The sequence below is a fragment of the Pholcus phalangioides genome, unplaced genomic scaffold (assembly GCF_987345545.1).
Source record: "Pholcus phalangioides strain wild (caught in Gottingen) unplaced genomic scaffold, Ppha-v1.0 ptg000010l_1, whole genome shotgun sequence".
Lineage (NCBI taxonomy): Eukaryota > Metazoa > Arthropoda > Arachnida > Araneae > Pholcidae > Pholcus > Pholcus phalangioides.
In genome coordinates this window covers 26,559,682-26,574,124 of record NW_028301603.1, presented here as the reverse complement: position 1 = coordinate 26,574,124, position 14,443 = coordinate 26,559,682, and the positions used below count along the sequence as shown (strand labels likewise).

The following is a 14,443-nucleotide window of genomic DNA, read 5'->3' as shown; positions in this document are numbered from 1 at the left end:
TGTCTCTGCACCTAAGGCATCAAGGCATGCCCGGATGATCCTATGCATTCAACACATTGCTTTGAAATGGCATCGAGTAAGCTAACAGAATAAGGACGAACTTGGAACGTGCAGATCTTTATATATAATAAGATTGACTGTGTGTAGTTTGATCCACTGTAGAAGCAAAAGAGAGAAATGCTACCAGATCTATATTGCAAACGAACTCGAAAATGTATTGGAAGAAAAAGGTACCCAATGATGGTGATTAACCAAAAATAAGGTACCTGTAAATAATATTGCGGCTATGCCAGTTCAATGGTTCCATCTGAAGCCGGTTCGGGAAATTCTATAAAGCAGTCAATGGAGAAAATATCTTGGAATGTTTTTAAAAGACTGGAACTTAGTTTCAAAACTTTTCATTTCATCACCCCCTTTTTTCAGAATTTTTTTTCTCTCATCGCTTCCAACTCAAGCGAACCCATAGAATCCTATGTTAAATCCATAACTTCTATTGTCCCCCTGGACCATTCCATCACCCACTTTGGGGAACACTGGACTAGAACAAAAGGTAAAAATGTGAGGTCTGTCTTTTTCGTAAACGTGAAATAAAAATTTCAAAAGTACATTTCGAAAAATTCAAAAACAGTAATAGTAACATTGACTTGCTTTTCTTTAGCTTGCTGAATTCAACAAATAAAATGTCTAACAAATTTTACATCCTAATTACGAGAAATATTGAATAAGAAAAATTTTAATAAAAAGCTACAGAAATGTAACTTTGTCATTTTCAAGCCAGAATTATGTCAAGCACTGAAACAAAAATTTGCAGAACAGTAAAGAACTTGATGCCTCATCTCAACTAAAAGTATAAGCAGATGTGTTATGTGGCATTGATTTTGATGATGTCATCAAAAAATTTGCAAAACTAGGAAAAGTGGGGGTGAGGAGAACCTTTCAAATAAATGAAGTGTGTGTGTAGAAATATTCACATTATATTCTGCCTTAGATATTATTTACTTTAATACAAAATTTCATTCAACATGGTTTTTTTTAGGTGAATACATCTTTTAAATCATTTGATGATACTGAGTGCATTCACAAAAAGTTGCAAAACTTTTCGAAAATGAAATAATTTAAATGCTTATATCTCAAGAAGTATTTAGTATATATCAGTGATTTTGAGGTCTGCGGGTAGATCTCGTTAAAGCAAATCCAATGATCTGGTTTTAATACCTCTTCTCTGGTCTGGGCACCAGTTTCCCAGTCTGCTTTCATGGCACCTGAGTGGTGTGGTGGTAAGATGCTCGTCTGCCACCTGGTGAAGGTTACTGTCACGGCCCTGGGTTCGAATCCGTGGGAGGATATAGATAAGATATTTTCCTTAATGAACTTGAGGCGACCACAGACAGACAGCGCTTTCATTTCCAACCCATCTCATTAATGGCAGTAAATTGCAATATAGCGATGTGGCCAGAGTTGGTGTTTGGTGAAGTAGTAGTCTGCTTTCATAACGAAATTGTTTTAAATTACATCTCGTGTGATACAGAATGCATATAGATAACATTACTATTGTCTGTTAGTTATTTCAGACAAATCTGATGATACCAATTTAATTATGCCATTACATACCACGCGATTCAAATCACAAAGAAGGTATTCATGTCAAAACTTTATAGTGTCTACTCCAATTTTTTTTTTACTTAATAGATTCTATAATGCAGGAGTGGGGGGGGGGTGGAACCGAATTACTTAAGTGCTTAGAGCCTTCAAACATCTTAATCTGGCTCTGTATCTATCTATTGGAAGGTCTGCTTATAGTCAGTTTTGATCTTGCTCCATCTTTGTACATTTTAAAAATTTCCATTCCTATCTGAAATATCAACAAGTTATTGACTGTAATGTTACAAAATCATATGCTATCAATAATTAGATTAGTTAGCATTCTCTCACTTATTCTCTATTGATTGACATCCAATCATCAATGCCATTAGCAGAGTTTTGAACTGCTACGGATTGCCCGTAGTTTTTACGGACAGTTGCAATAAACTACAGAGCTACAGGAGGCACTCTGAATACTATGGAAATTAGTTTTAAAAAATCTAGTTTTTGAGTTTCTTGCAATATTTTACTTATTTTTATTTTTTTTTAAATTACATGGATTTTTACATTAACGTTGAATTTGTATACCCATATGAAAGAGTTCAAGTGAGCTGATCTGTTTTGTCTGTGCGTAGAAGGCAATCTGTAAAGCCTCATCCAAACTTCCCACTCTACTTGATGCCTAAACGTGCAAAAACCTGTTTTCTGTCAAAGCCACCCCACACTGTACATTGAAAATAGGTTTTTGAGTAGTTCAGTGTGGCAGGTTCAGACCCGGCTTCATTTGCATAGTGCATAGTTGAGCTCGTCGAACTTGTGTCAGAAAGAATGTTTGGTCGTATGTGTCGTAACAGCTCTGATATGAAGAAAACACAGAAGGAGAGAGGGATCTAGGGTTGCTAGGTATCCGTATATATGCCCACAGGGGCGTATGCAGGTTGGAGTTGCATTGAATATTCATGAATTATTAATGGACTCTGTGACCTTGGAATGTTGCTTCAGGGGGCCTGGGCCTTCTAGGTTCCATTGCCAATGAAGTGCTGTATTTAATGAACTTTCAATTAAAATTTTAAAAAAATTGATTAAAATTACATTTTTGAGTGATTTTTCATTGTACTGTGATTAGATTGCCCTGGGGTTTTTTTTTTTAGCTTTGCCATGGGGGGGGGGTACCTCCTCCCCTATGGCAAAGCTAAAAATTCATCACTACTGACAAGCTTTAAGCCAATATTGGCATGTCTGCATTAGTTGTGATGATAGGAAGGTTTCATTTGTGTGTTTAAGTAGTAAATTTCTGTTTATTTTACTATTTCAGGATATTGTGGATGAAGATTTGCCTGAGTTACCAAAAGAAGGTGAATAAATCATTTTTTTTAAATCCAATATTTGTGTCTAAACTATGAATATAATTCAGCATTAAGAAAGGAAATAATTGCATCACAATGTTAGACTGAATTTGGTTAGACAGAAATTTTGCATCAATTTATAAAAAAAATCGTGGAGAGGAGGAGGTAATATAATTTTAAAAGGTGTGTACCAAAAATTCGCTAGAATTTCTTTTTTATATTTTTTTTTATTATGAATACTTATTTTTAATAGAAAAATCCTCTTGCCTATCTGTGAAAAATCAGGTCTTTTCTGCTGCATACTTGTGTAATCTCCTCAGCACCTCCAAGTAGAAAGCCTGGTTATAAGTCTAACCTTGAAAAAGGACTTCCTTAGTCCACCACTTTTCTTGCATCGCAAAAACATGAGTATTATATTTTCACTTCAAGAGCTTCTTCTGGGAGAGGTGACAATTGATTCTTCCACTGGCTTGATTGTTTGGTTTTGGGATCATAACCATAGCACCACATCTTGCCACCAATAATATTTCTGGTTAATAAATCTGGGTCAATTTGAGGTGTCATTTCAATCAAACAATTTCAAGATATCATTTCATTCTCCTTTCTTTTTTTTATTAAAATTTGCTTTACTGATCTCCAACTTACTTCAGACATCTCCTTGATTTCTTCTATCATACATTTTCAATCACACATGTTTTCTACATTTGCTGTTCATTTGGGAAGTTGAAGGATGCTCAGAGTGTGGTTGGCCATCAGTCAACATTTCACCTTATTTGGAACCACTTGTACACTTGAGTTTTACCCATATCAGCATCCCTGTAAGCTGTTTTAAAAAATTCCAATAGTTCCTGTTGTTTTTCTCCAAAGCAGGAAACAAAATTTCACGGCCCCATAATAAAAAATTATGAACTATTGAAACAGCTTCCTTGGAAAAAATTCATATGTGTCAAACACAACCTTTTGAAGCAATGCTCCTTAGCATGCTGGCTCAAGAGGCAGGAGTGGAAAATCTGCTGCAAACTGCTACAATTTTGACAATTTTCCCCACATTTGCTACATACTGCTATATAAATGCTGAAATTCTTCCCTTGTGCACCATTTTGCACAACAAACGAAATTTTCCCTTTGAAAACTTAGAACTTGCGTTGCAATAGAAGCTGACTTTTCGATGATGCCATTTGTCCTCCTCGCAATATTATTTCTTGGGGGCGTAAATAGAATTAGCTTGAGCCCCCCCCCCCCCTCCTTCCCAGAATTTGGCACCTAAGCTTCAAACAACGTATAAAATGGGGTCAAATTAAGCGAAACACCACTCATCTACAGAACAACAACAAAAAAAAACCTTCAATCGCTGTTTCCATCTATTTTTTCAAAAAAAAGTATACTTTGATTTATTTTCACATAAAATTCAATCCGGGTACATCTGTTTTCACTCCCTATTTTGAACTGATTTGTGATTGCTCCATGTATTTTATTTTCCAGCATCTTTAACAGGTATTCAGTCTCTTGTTTTACTTCCAAGTTTTCTATTATTCATTTTCTATTATTCTTTCTCGTGATATATCATTTCCTTTTACACCATTCACCATCATGTCTTGTGTTCAATGGAAAATTGTTTCCAGCTGCACACTAATTAGAATTATTTTCTCTAGACCATGGTCATGGTTGGTTTAAAAGGTATGTGTGATATAAGATTCCAGCAAAGCTTATTTAGGCAGACAAGCAGAGGTCAACAAAAGTTCACAAAACTTTTCTTTGAGTATGTGGTAGACACTCTGATAATGAAAATAATATGGTAACAAGCTAGCATCCCTCACAGCTACAGTGACCATTTTTGTCTCATCATTATCATATTCTGCATACCAAGACTAATTGTATTGAGATCTACAGTTCATATAGCCGATTCCAAAACAGATACAGTTCCAGAGGACAGTGATCGCCCCTTTCAAGGTCTGAATAATTAAATAAGAGGTGATCTAACAAACCTATGAAATAAATCGCCCTGGACCTGCCTTCTTTTTTAACTGTCATCCTGTGCACGCTACAGTCCTTAGAGATAGAGCAGTTATACCAGCAGATAGGGCTTCCACATCTGGGAATGTGGTTTGCCTAGGTCGTTATTTTCTATGGACACCCGGGTAACAATTTTTCATAGGTCCCTTTATTAAAAATATTAAAAAAATATATATAATAGCCCCTGTGCAATCATTTGAAGCTGCAGGAAAGCAAGGGCGGAGATACAGGGGCATTGCCCCCCCCCCCCCCAGTGTCAAAGGTAGAGTAGACAGATCTAATATACATGCATATATATGAATTGATATCATCATCGTGCCCCCCCCCCCAGACTTCCAAGTCTATCTCCGCCTATGCAGGGAAGGCTTGAGACAAAATTCTCACCTGTGCAAGTCATCATTCTGGTGCCCCTCTGGCATATAAGTCGCATGAGTAAAATTATCTGGGGGAAACTCACAGATTTTTGTATATGCTACGAGTAATATGGTGGGAGTTCAGGGGTGGATCTAGAGCTCGCTGTTGGGTGGGGTGTTTCCCCCATTACATTGTTGTGGATGGAAGTAACCATACATCCTGCATTGTCCCATATTTTTGGGCAATCATGGTTTTCTTTCTCTCCTGACTTTTTTGAGAAAAATGTCCCTGTTTTTTCTATTTTTTAGTCCAAGTTTTCTTGAATTTGTTATTTAATCAAAAATATTTATGTGTGTAATTTCCAACAGATTTATTGAATGCAATATTATCATAGTCACATTTTGCTTGGGGGGGGGGGGTGTGATCAGGGTGACGAACCCCCACCCCATAAATCTGCGCCTGTGAGAGATAACATAGGCAGTGTGGTCATTTAAGCTCCTATCCTGGGCTTTATATTCAATTACTTTGTAAACTCAAACATATTTATTGTATACTATCTAAGTTGTGTTCCAGCTAGATGAAATGAATCAGAAATTCTGCAAATTATTCCATCCAAAACAGTCAGTTTGAAATTTGCATAGAAGATTTTCATTTTGATTCTTTTTTTTTGATTTGTAAGATAGATCGTAGATCGCAACACTTGAACACATATCAAGCGCAACACTAACATGATTTATCTTTTCATTCCTTTGAATGAAACCAACCACGACCATGGTCTAGACAAAGTAATTTTAATTATGCTCATCTTTAAACTATTTTCCATTAAACACTAAACATGTTGGTGAATGGCGTAAAAGGAAATGGCATATCAAGAGAATGAATAGTAGAAAATGAATAATAGAAAACTTGGAAGTAAAATGAGAGACTGAAAATCTGTCAAAGATGCTGGAAAATAAAATACACGGAGCAATCACAAATCAGTTAAAAATAAAGAGTGAAAGCAGAAGTATTAGGATTGAATTTTTCGTGAAAATAGAATCATTCTATTAAATTTCTGAGAGTTTTTAATAAATATTATAAGAATGAAAACTATGAATGAAAAAATAAGAATGAACTACCCAGCAAAAGAAGTTATCTCAAAGTATGTTAAATCAAATTGAGGTAATGATCAAGAGCGAACTCAAAAAGAAACACTTATCATTTTAAATATGAAATGGGTAAATTCTGGAAAAAGTGATTCCCAAGTCTACAAGCTAAATCTAAAAACACTCATTTTCAAATTATTTTTGAAATCTGAAACACCAAAAAATGTCTGTATGTTAAAAGTCTCTCATTTGTTGATATTGTAGAGAATGTAAAAATATAAATATCAAGAAGTCTCTCAAATTTCTTTTATGATTTAAAAATTTAAAAAAATATATAACTATTTCTTCTAGAGGAAGTTATGCATTTTGTACCTTATGGGGGGGGGGGTGTGACATACCCCTTCTTTAGAGCTGAAACAAACTGTTTCTTGAAGTAAAATGTAATCCTGTGTATGCTACTGCATATATGTATATAAAAACCTCTATTTTATTTACTGCCAAAATTTTAAAGTGCTACAAAAACAACATTTTCGGTGCTATGAAAATAATTTTTCCTGCTACAAAAATCAAATTTTCATTTTCCACCCCTGCAAGAGGTGTTTCTTTATGCATCCCTACTGGGAGAACTGTGTATTACAAATACTTTACTCACCATACATGCGTAAGGTGATTCTAATTATTTTTAGATATGCTCCCATTTATTCGTGAACTCACTGACTGACCATTTATGTTGAGCTTGTTTTCTGTGTGCAAGTCGAATATTTCATACAGGGAAACAAAATACAAAAATAAGAGCAAAAATACTCCATGCATTTTTCTTTTTTTCATCAAGTGTTTCACTCACGCACACACATATTAAATTTATGAATTAAATCTCAAATTGTGAGTTTTAAAATAATGTTTTGCATTTTTATTTATTCTTCAAAGCTATATTTTTGATTAAAATTCTACTATGTTACTGTCAAATAGCCTGATTTGGAGTCATCACCACATTGGCATATTTTTTGAAATAATTATGCGAATTTATAATTATGGTTATTTATGGAAACCCTAATGATCAAAGGAATCAGAATAACTATATCTTAATGATAAATACATAGAGACTGGACAAATCCGGGTAAAAGCTAGAAATTCTGACATTGACCGGGTCAACCAGTTTGCAAACTGATGAATTTCGGGCTTTGGCAGTAACATATACATACATTCTATGATAAAGAAATGTGGGTTATATACATCTAAACAATTTTTTTTTAAATCTTTATTTTGTATTCAGAAAATTTCCTTCATGACCAAGAAGCTGCTTTGGATATCCATAATCGTTTCAAGGATGGAGAAGTTAGTACATTTATTTATACTAGGCAACAAATTTTGATAAGATTATTGTATTCAAAACCAAAACAGCCATTTTTGTGTACTTAGATGTACTGATTTTGAATTTTAACATGGTTTGTACAGTCCTTGAAAAGTCCTTGAAAAAAAAAAAAGTTCATTTTCAAGGCCTTGAAAAAAAATTTTTTTAAGAATTCTGTGAGTCCTTGAAAAATTTGTGTTTTCCGAAATAGTTTTTGCCACTTTTTTTTTTACTCCGTAAGTGACGTCCTTAAAAAAGTGCAAAGCCTTAGCAGCCAATAACCCTGGATAATTGGATTTAAAGAACGTTTTTTCCCCATTATTCTTAAGCCGGGTTTTTGTAGGAGCAGGTTTTTTGTGCAAAGTGAATCGCCCAGTGTGACACGCCGTCCACTTACCAATAATAAGAAAACAAGTTCGACTGTTTTCCTAAAGAGCGCAACAATCCTCATGGCCGTGTTTTACGTCAGGCGTGATTGGCCGACTGCTTCTGGAGGAGTCAAATGCGTTGTGCACCATTCGTTTTACCGATCTTCTCTTCATTTTTCTTTCACTTCTCTTCATCGAGCTCGATGCTTCCCTTCAAACCGGAGCATGCAAATGACAGAGTAGCTGATGCGCCACGGTAGGAATACACAAACGCGTAGTGTGATTATGTAACACGTTTCTGTCGACGTGAAATGATCCAGTTCGGTTCACGCGGCGCCAAAAACTTATGTTGGAATGTTTTTTCCCTTTTTATTCTCTGCATGTGGAACCGCTCGGCCCGACGCAATATGTAAATCGCCGGCGGCGTGCTCCCACCCTCACAGGAGCTCGGCTTTATACTGAAGGCTGTTTTTTTTTCTGCGTGTATGTCAGGATTGTTTTTTTTCTCATTTCAGGATTGCGGGTTGTTATTGGTCGGCCGTTTTATTTATTTATTTTTTTTATGATCGTAAATGATCTTGTTTTTTTTCCTTGCAACTTTTATGGAATAAAAGCTAAAGTTCAAAATGAACTTCCGATCGTTGTTTTTTTTCTTCAGCTCTGTCGGCACGCTCTGGACCCCAACAACCAATACCTCCTTGTAGAGTAGAAGTCCTTCTGCTCTAGAAGGTATTGCAACAACCCACTTCTAGGAAAACCCGGCTTTATGGTAGCATGTATCCTGTGATCGCATGTAGACGTATTTGGAGTCGTTGGAAGTCATTAAATTTTTGTACTAGGTATTTTTTCTTGAAGACTTGAGAAATAAATATCTTAGAAAAAAAGTTTCCTAATTTTTGCGAAATAATTTCAGCCTTTCGGTCCGTAAGTGAGCAAAGGTTCCTCTGATTACTGTCAACCATATGCAGAGATAGACTTGGAAGTCGGGGGGGGGGGGGCACGGTCATTATTTCTGGGGGGCACGATGATGATGTCAATTCATATATGCATATATACATTAGGTCAGTCAACTTCACCTTTCACTTTGCCCCCCCCCCCCACTGTATCTCCGCCCATGCTGTCAACAAAATATTTATTTAGGAGTGATGTGAAGCGCTTGTACAAGGTTCTTTAAAGAAAGAAAACAGAAAACGAGTAGCAAGTGTGTGTACTTTTAATTACTTGTGGCTGAAAAATCCCTTCTATCAAGATTGGTTGCTGAGTGTGCCAGACAAAAATGCCGCCAAATGCAAGCTGTGCTTTAATGGGTGAATCGGCGCTGAAATCCATTGAGCTTATATTACTGGAGGGAGTATGACGCAGGGCCATAACTAGGATTTTTGTATTGTCTTGCCGCCCCCACCAATTCGGAATTCGATGATTTTATAACGGTGTTCACGTAAAAATTGCCACCTGGGGTAGTTGACCCCCCCCCCCACGTTCTAGTACCGGTGTTGGTATGACGTCAGTGGTCTACATCATTACTTGGAAGATCACGTGACGCGTTGAATGTCGGCGCATCTCCGTTATTTTCTAATGGCATCCATAGTTGTTTAAAGGAGTTTAAAACAATAAATGAAAGAAATAATTTCAGTATCGATGATATGATTCCAAAATTAATGAGAGAATTCCAGAATTAATGAAAGAAAAAATTACAGAATTGATGAAAGAAAAAATTACAGAATTGATGAAAGAAAAAATTACAGAATTAATGAGAGATAATTCTGTTAATGAGAGATAATTCCAAAATTAATTAGAGATAATTCCAAAATTAATTAGAGATAATTCCAAAATTAATTAGAGATAATTCCAAAATTAATTAGAGATAATTCCAGAATTAATGAGAGACAATTTCAGCACTGATAAAAGAGATAATTCCAGAATTAATGAGACAATTTCAGCATTGATAAAAGAGATAATTCCAAAACTAATAAAGCAATAATTCCAGAATTAATGAAATAATTTTAGAATCAATAAAAGAATTCAGCATTAATGAAAGAAAGAATTTCAGCATTAGCGAAAGAAACAAATCCAGAATTGATAAAAGCAATTATTCCTTGAGTAAGAAAGAAATAAAATTAATGAAAGAAATAATTTAATCTTTTTCTATCTTTAGAAGAGTTCTTTTTTTTAGTCTTTAAAAGAAAATTAATTGCAATATTTAGAGACTGAACTACGTTTCAATGAGGAAATTGACAGGCACGAACTGTGTTATTCAATGTGTCATATGTTTTGTATGATATATATGTGTATGTGGCCTCCTTTATTCATTACGGATGATGTGAAATAAAGTAGGTAGAAATGTAGTCTCTGAAAGTTTTAATCAAAATTAAATATGCGCCTATTCATGTTAAAAATATGCTTTTGTAAAAAAGGCATTGAATTTTTAAGTTTTACCTTGAAAAGTGCTTGAATAGTCCTTGAATTTTTTTTCGTTGGAAGAGTATGAACCATGTTTAATAGCATTAATAATAACTAACCATGTACAGGGTGATTCTTTATTTTCTTTGCTGCCTTTTACTGGCGTACCGTTAATCCTAGAGGCATATTTGGAAAAATTTTCTAAATAACAAGTCCGTCAGATACGTCATTCATATTGCAAGAAGTTTTATAGTTATAAAAATAAAAAACTTCACTTTTTATATGAACACCTGTTCTCAAAAACACAATTAAACAGTTGTTGCCACATCTTGCCATTCACAGAAATATTTGAATTTGAAAACCGGAGAAAAGTTGAGAAAGAACAACATAAATGAGAGACAACATGGTCCATTAGTTTATGCTGTTCTTTTCAAAGTTTTCTCTTTTTGAATTCCAATATCTCTGCGAATATTGCACTTAGAAATGATTTTTTGCCTCAAAAAAAGACCAGCCACCAACTTTCTAATTGGGTTTTTTAAGACAGAGTGTTTGTATAAAAAGTTAACTTTAACTATACAACCCTTTGCAACACATGAATGATGTGTCTGAGGTTTACACGTTATTTTGATACTTTTTCTAATTGAAAGTATGCCTCTAGGATCAATGATTTGCCAGAAAAAGGCGACAAGGGGAAATTAGAGAATCATCCTGTATATGAAAATGAGCCAATAAAAAAAAAACAAATACTGTAGGTGCTGCTTATTGGAATCGCAGATAGTGTTATTATTTTCACATTACAATTACATTGAAGGGGGCTTTGAGAATTTTTTTTTTAATTTGTTAAAGTGAAGTTATTCATTCTGCATGAAGTAACTTTAATACTTTCTCGAAAGCTGTCAAAAATTGTTTTATAAATGTCAGTGTAAATGTTATTTTTAAATTTGAATATAATTTTTTTCATTTTTTTAAGGGGGATATTGCACCATCAGTCTGGGAAGATGATGATACAAGAAGCTTTTATGAAAACTTATTGGACCTCAAAGCTCTTGTACCTGGTGTAAGTTCTTGATTATATGCATATATTTTTTGCTTGAGTATAGTATATCAAGTGTTATATATCAGATTATACTTATTATTTATAGCTTAAGCATACATAGTTAAGTAACACAAAAATATTTTCATAGATAAAAAGATTTTTAAAAATGTTCCCTCACCGAAAATTTGAAATTGTTTTGATTTTGTATTCCTCTTATCTTGGTTTCTGATTAATAATTATTTTTTGAAATCATAATTTCACTGTTGCACCTTTATTAATAAAATACTTCAGCTAAGTTGTTTCATTTTTTAAAAATCAACTCTGTGGTTCTAGGTCATTCATGTTGAGTATGCAAATCAAATTGTTTCCCCCCCCCCGTGACCTAATTCTTATTTGTAGTCTCCAGGGCTTCAACTAGGGAAGGGGCAGGTGGGTCTGGGGCACTGGACCTGGGAGGGGAGGAATGTTTCACCCTTAACATTCTCCTTCAACATTACAGGGAAGGGTACCAATATGCATGCTTGCCCCGGCTGACCAAGAACCTGGTTGCAGCCCTGGTAGTTCTCCCCTCTCCCACCCTATACGTATGAGCTTTTTTTTTTATTCTGCAAGTTTATTTCAAAAAAATATTTGGTGCTATTTTTTTTTTCTGGTTTTGGTTTTTGTGTTTTTGACCATATCAAAAATAATCATTCTATTGATTTTTAGATTCTTTTCAAGGATAGCTCAGAAACAAGTGCGCAAAACCAAAATGATGCCCTAGCAGATAAGATTGAAGAAGGTATATTCTCATTTGGCATTGCTATGTCTTAAATATCTATAAGAGCTAAAACCATAAAATATTGTTTTAACAAGATAATTTTTTTTTTTTATAAGATTTAAACAAATTAGATGCTGAGATTACAGAGGACGAGGTGAAAGAAGAAGTTGAGTCAAAAGAAGTAGGTGGCAAAAATGAAGAAAAAGATTTGACTGAAACACTAATGCAAGAAATAGAAGGTAAAAATTTAAGGAAAAAACAAACTTCTATTATGTTGTAATAAACCAATCAATTGTGCATTTTTCTAGTTGTTAGATTAGTTTTATTACAATCTCTAACGCCATAATGCTTCAGAGCGACTTTTTTATTCCACCTATGTAACTTTAATATATATATATATATATATATATATATATTTGAATGATATTGATCTCTATATTTTCTGTGTTACACAAAATAATTTGTCAAAAACATTACAATTGTTATAATAGAAATTTCAACCATTAGTTTTCAAAAACTATTACAACTCAAGATCCAAAGTAATAGATATAATTTCAGGCTTTATTTACTAATATTTTTAAATATGATCATTGGGTTTATATATATAAAATGTTATATGTATATAGTAGGATAAAAATACAAGAGAAATGAAGATAAAAATGAAGAGGTAGTGAAAAAATCTTTTGAATGACAAAAACGCTCGGGCTGTTCACTTGTTCTTTCAAAAATATATATATATATACAAAAAAGAATTATTTTAAGAAAAAGGGAAAAAATAAAATTTTATGAGAGTGAAATAGAACCTATGTAAGATGAAGACCCACTGCATAGGTTCTATTTCACTCTCATAAAATTCAATTTTTTTCATTTTTCTTAAAATAGTTCTTTTGTGTGTGTGTGTGTGTGTGTGTGTGTGTGTGTGTGTGTGTGTGTATATATATATATATATATATATTGCTCTCTTCATTTTATGTTATGACCAATGTCTGAAGTCTAGGTCCATTCCTGGCTACTTCAGAGATTTACTTTAACACATATCATATATCCCTGTAATTGTCATCCAACTGTATAAATCAGTGGCAGTTGGTAGTCATGATTTTGATTTCAAGAATGAAATGATACTGAATTTGAGACATAAATAACAGATAATTATAAAAACATGTGAATCAGTCTCAAGACCACGTATTACCATTGCAATAGAAATCGGTTTTATGCAACCCTCGTTTGTCTAGAATGCTCATTTAACCAATGTCAGTTTTCTCAGTAGTAAAATTTTTTTTTCAGTGATGATCAAGTTATTGTCAAAGTTCAAAATTCTCCTACCAATGGCAATGAAAGCAAAGTCTTCATGAGTGCAATATGAAAAACAATAATGCTTTTGAATGAGTTTTATAAATCTATTGCATGGTTGGAGTAGCCACACCCTTCTAATCATCAGAAATAATGTTGACTTCATGACATATTTTGGCTACCCAATGAATGCCGTTGTCATAGGCTAGGATTACACTATAAAAGTTTTGCTCTTTTATAAAACTTGAAAAAGGCAACCATTTTGGTGCCAACTGTTTCAGTAAGTTTTTAAAAGATATTTTATGAAACTTGTAATCATGTGATCCCGGCCAGCCATAAGCACTTTTTTTTCGATTTTTGTGTAACCACCATTCAAAAATGTTTTTGTCTGTCTTCATTCAAAAAGAGTTATTCTACCAAAAATAAGCCTTATGATTTTTTAAGATGCTCCTAATATAAGTCGTACCCCGAAAATAAGCCCTAATTCATTTTTTGAAGCAAAAATCAATATAAGACTTATTATTTTCAGGGAAACACAGTATTAGTGAGGAAAGTGAGCATTAAAATAAAGACATAACATCAATTAAAATAGAAAGTACGGGAATGCTGAAAAATGTAAAGTATTTGCTTCACTTGATGGGAGGTTTTCGTGTTGATTTTTTATAATGGTATATTTTCCTAGAGGTAGAGGAAGATCCAGTAGCAGCAACAAGCACTGCAAACAAAGTCATGTTAGAAAGTTTCCTGTTATCTCTTCCGAACTGTGTGAACCGTGAGATGATAGATCAGGTATAATGATACCAGTTTTGTAGCCCAAGTTGCTTCTTTTCATTTTACATCAAAAGTGTGTGATTAGTTT

The 14,443-nt window shown here is 34.0% G+C and overlaps 1 protein-coding gene across 5 annotated transcripts in view; it reads left to right on the top strand.

Moving 5' to 3' along the window:
- Nucleotides 1-14,443, top strand: part of Upf2 (UPF2 regulator of nonsense mediated mRNA decay) — a 228,607-nt gene that overhangs the window by 64,429 nt on the left and 149,735 nt on the right. For all 5 annotated transcript variants that reach the window (XM_089237947.1, XM_089237950.1, XM_089237948.1 and 2 more), the window contains exons 14-19: nt 2,897-2,936; nt 7,653-7,714; nt 11,469-11,555; nt 12,243-12,315; nt 12,411-12,533; nt 14,267-14,373. In XM_089237947.1, coding sequence (XP_089094073.1) covers nt 2,897-2,936; nt 7,653-7,714; nt 11,469-11,555; nt 12,243-12,315; nt 12,411-12,533; nt 14,267-14,373 — 492 coding nt within the window. The remainder of the gene's footprint in view (nt 1-2,896; nt 2,937-7,652; nt 7,715-11,468; nt 11,556-12,242; nt 12,316-12,410; nt 12,534-14,266; nt 14,374-14,443) is intronic.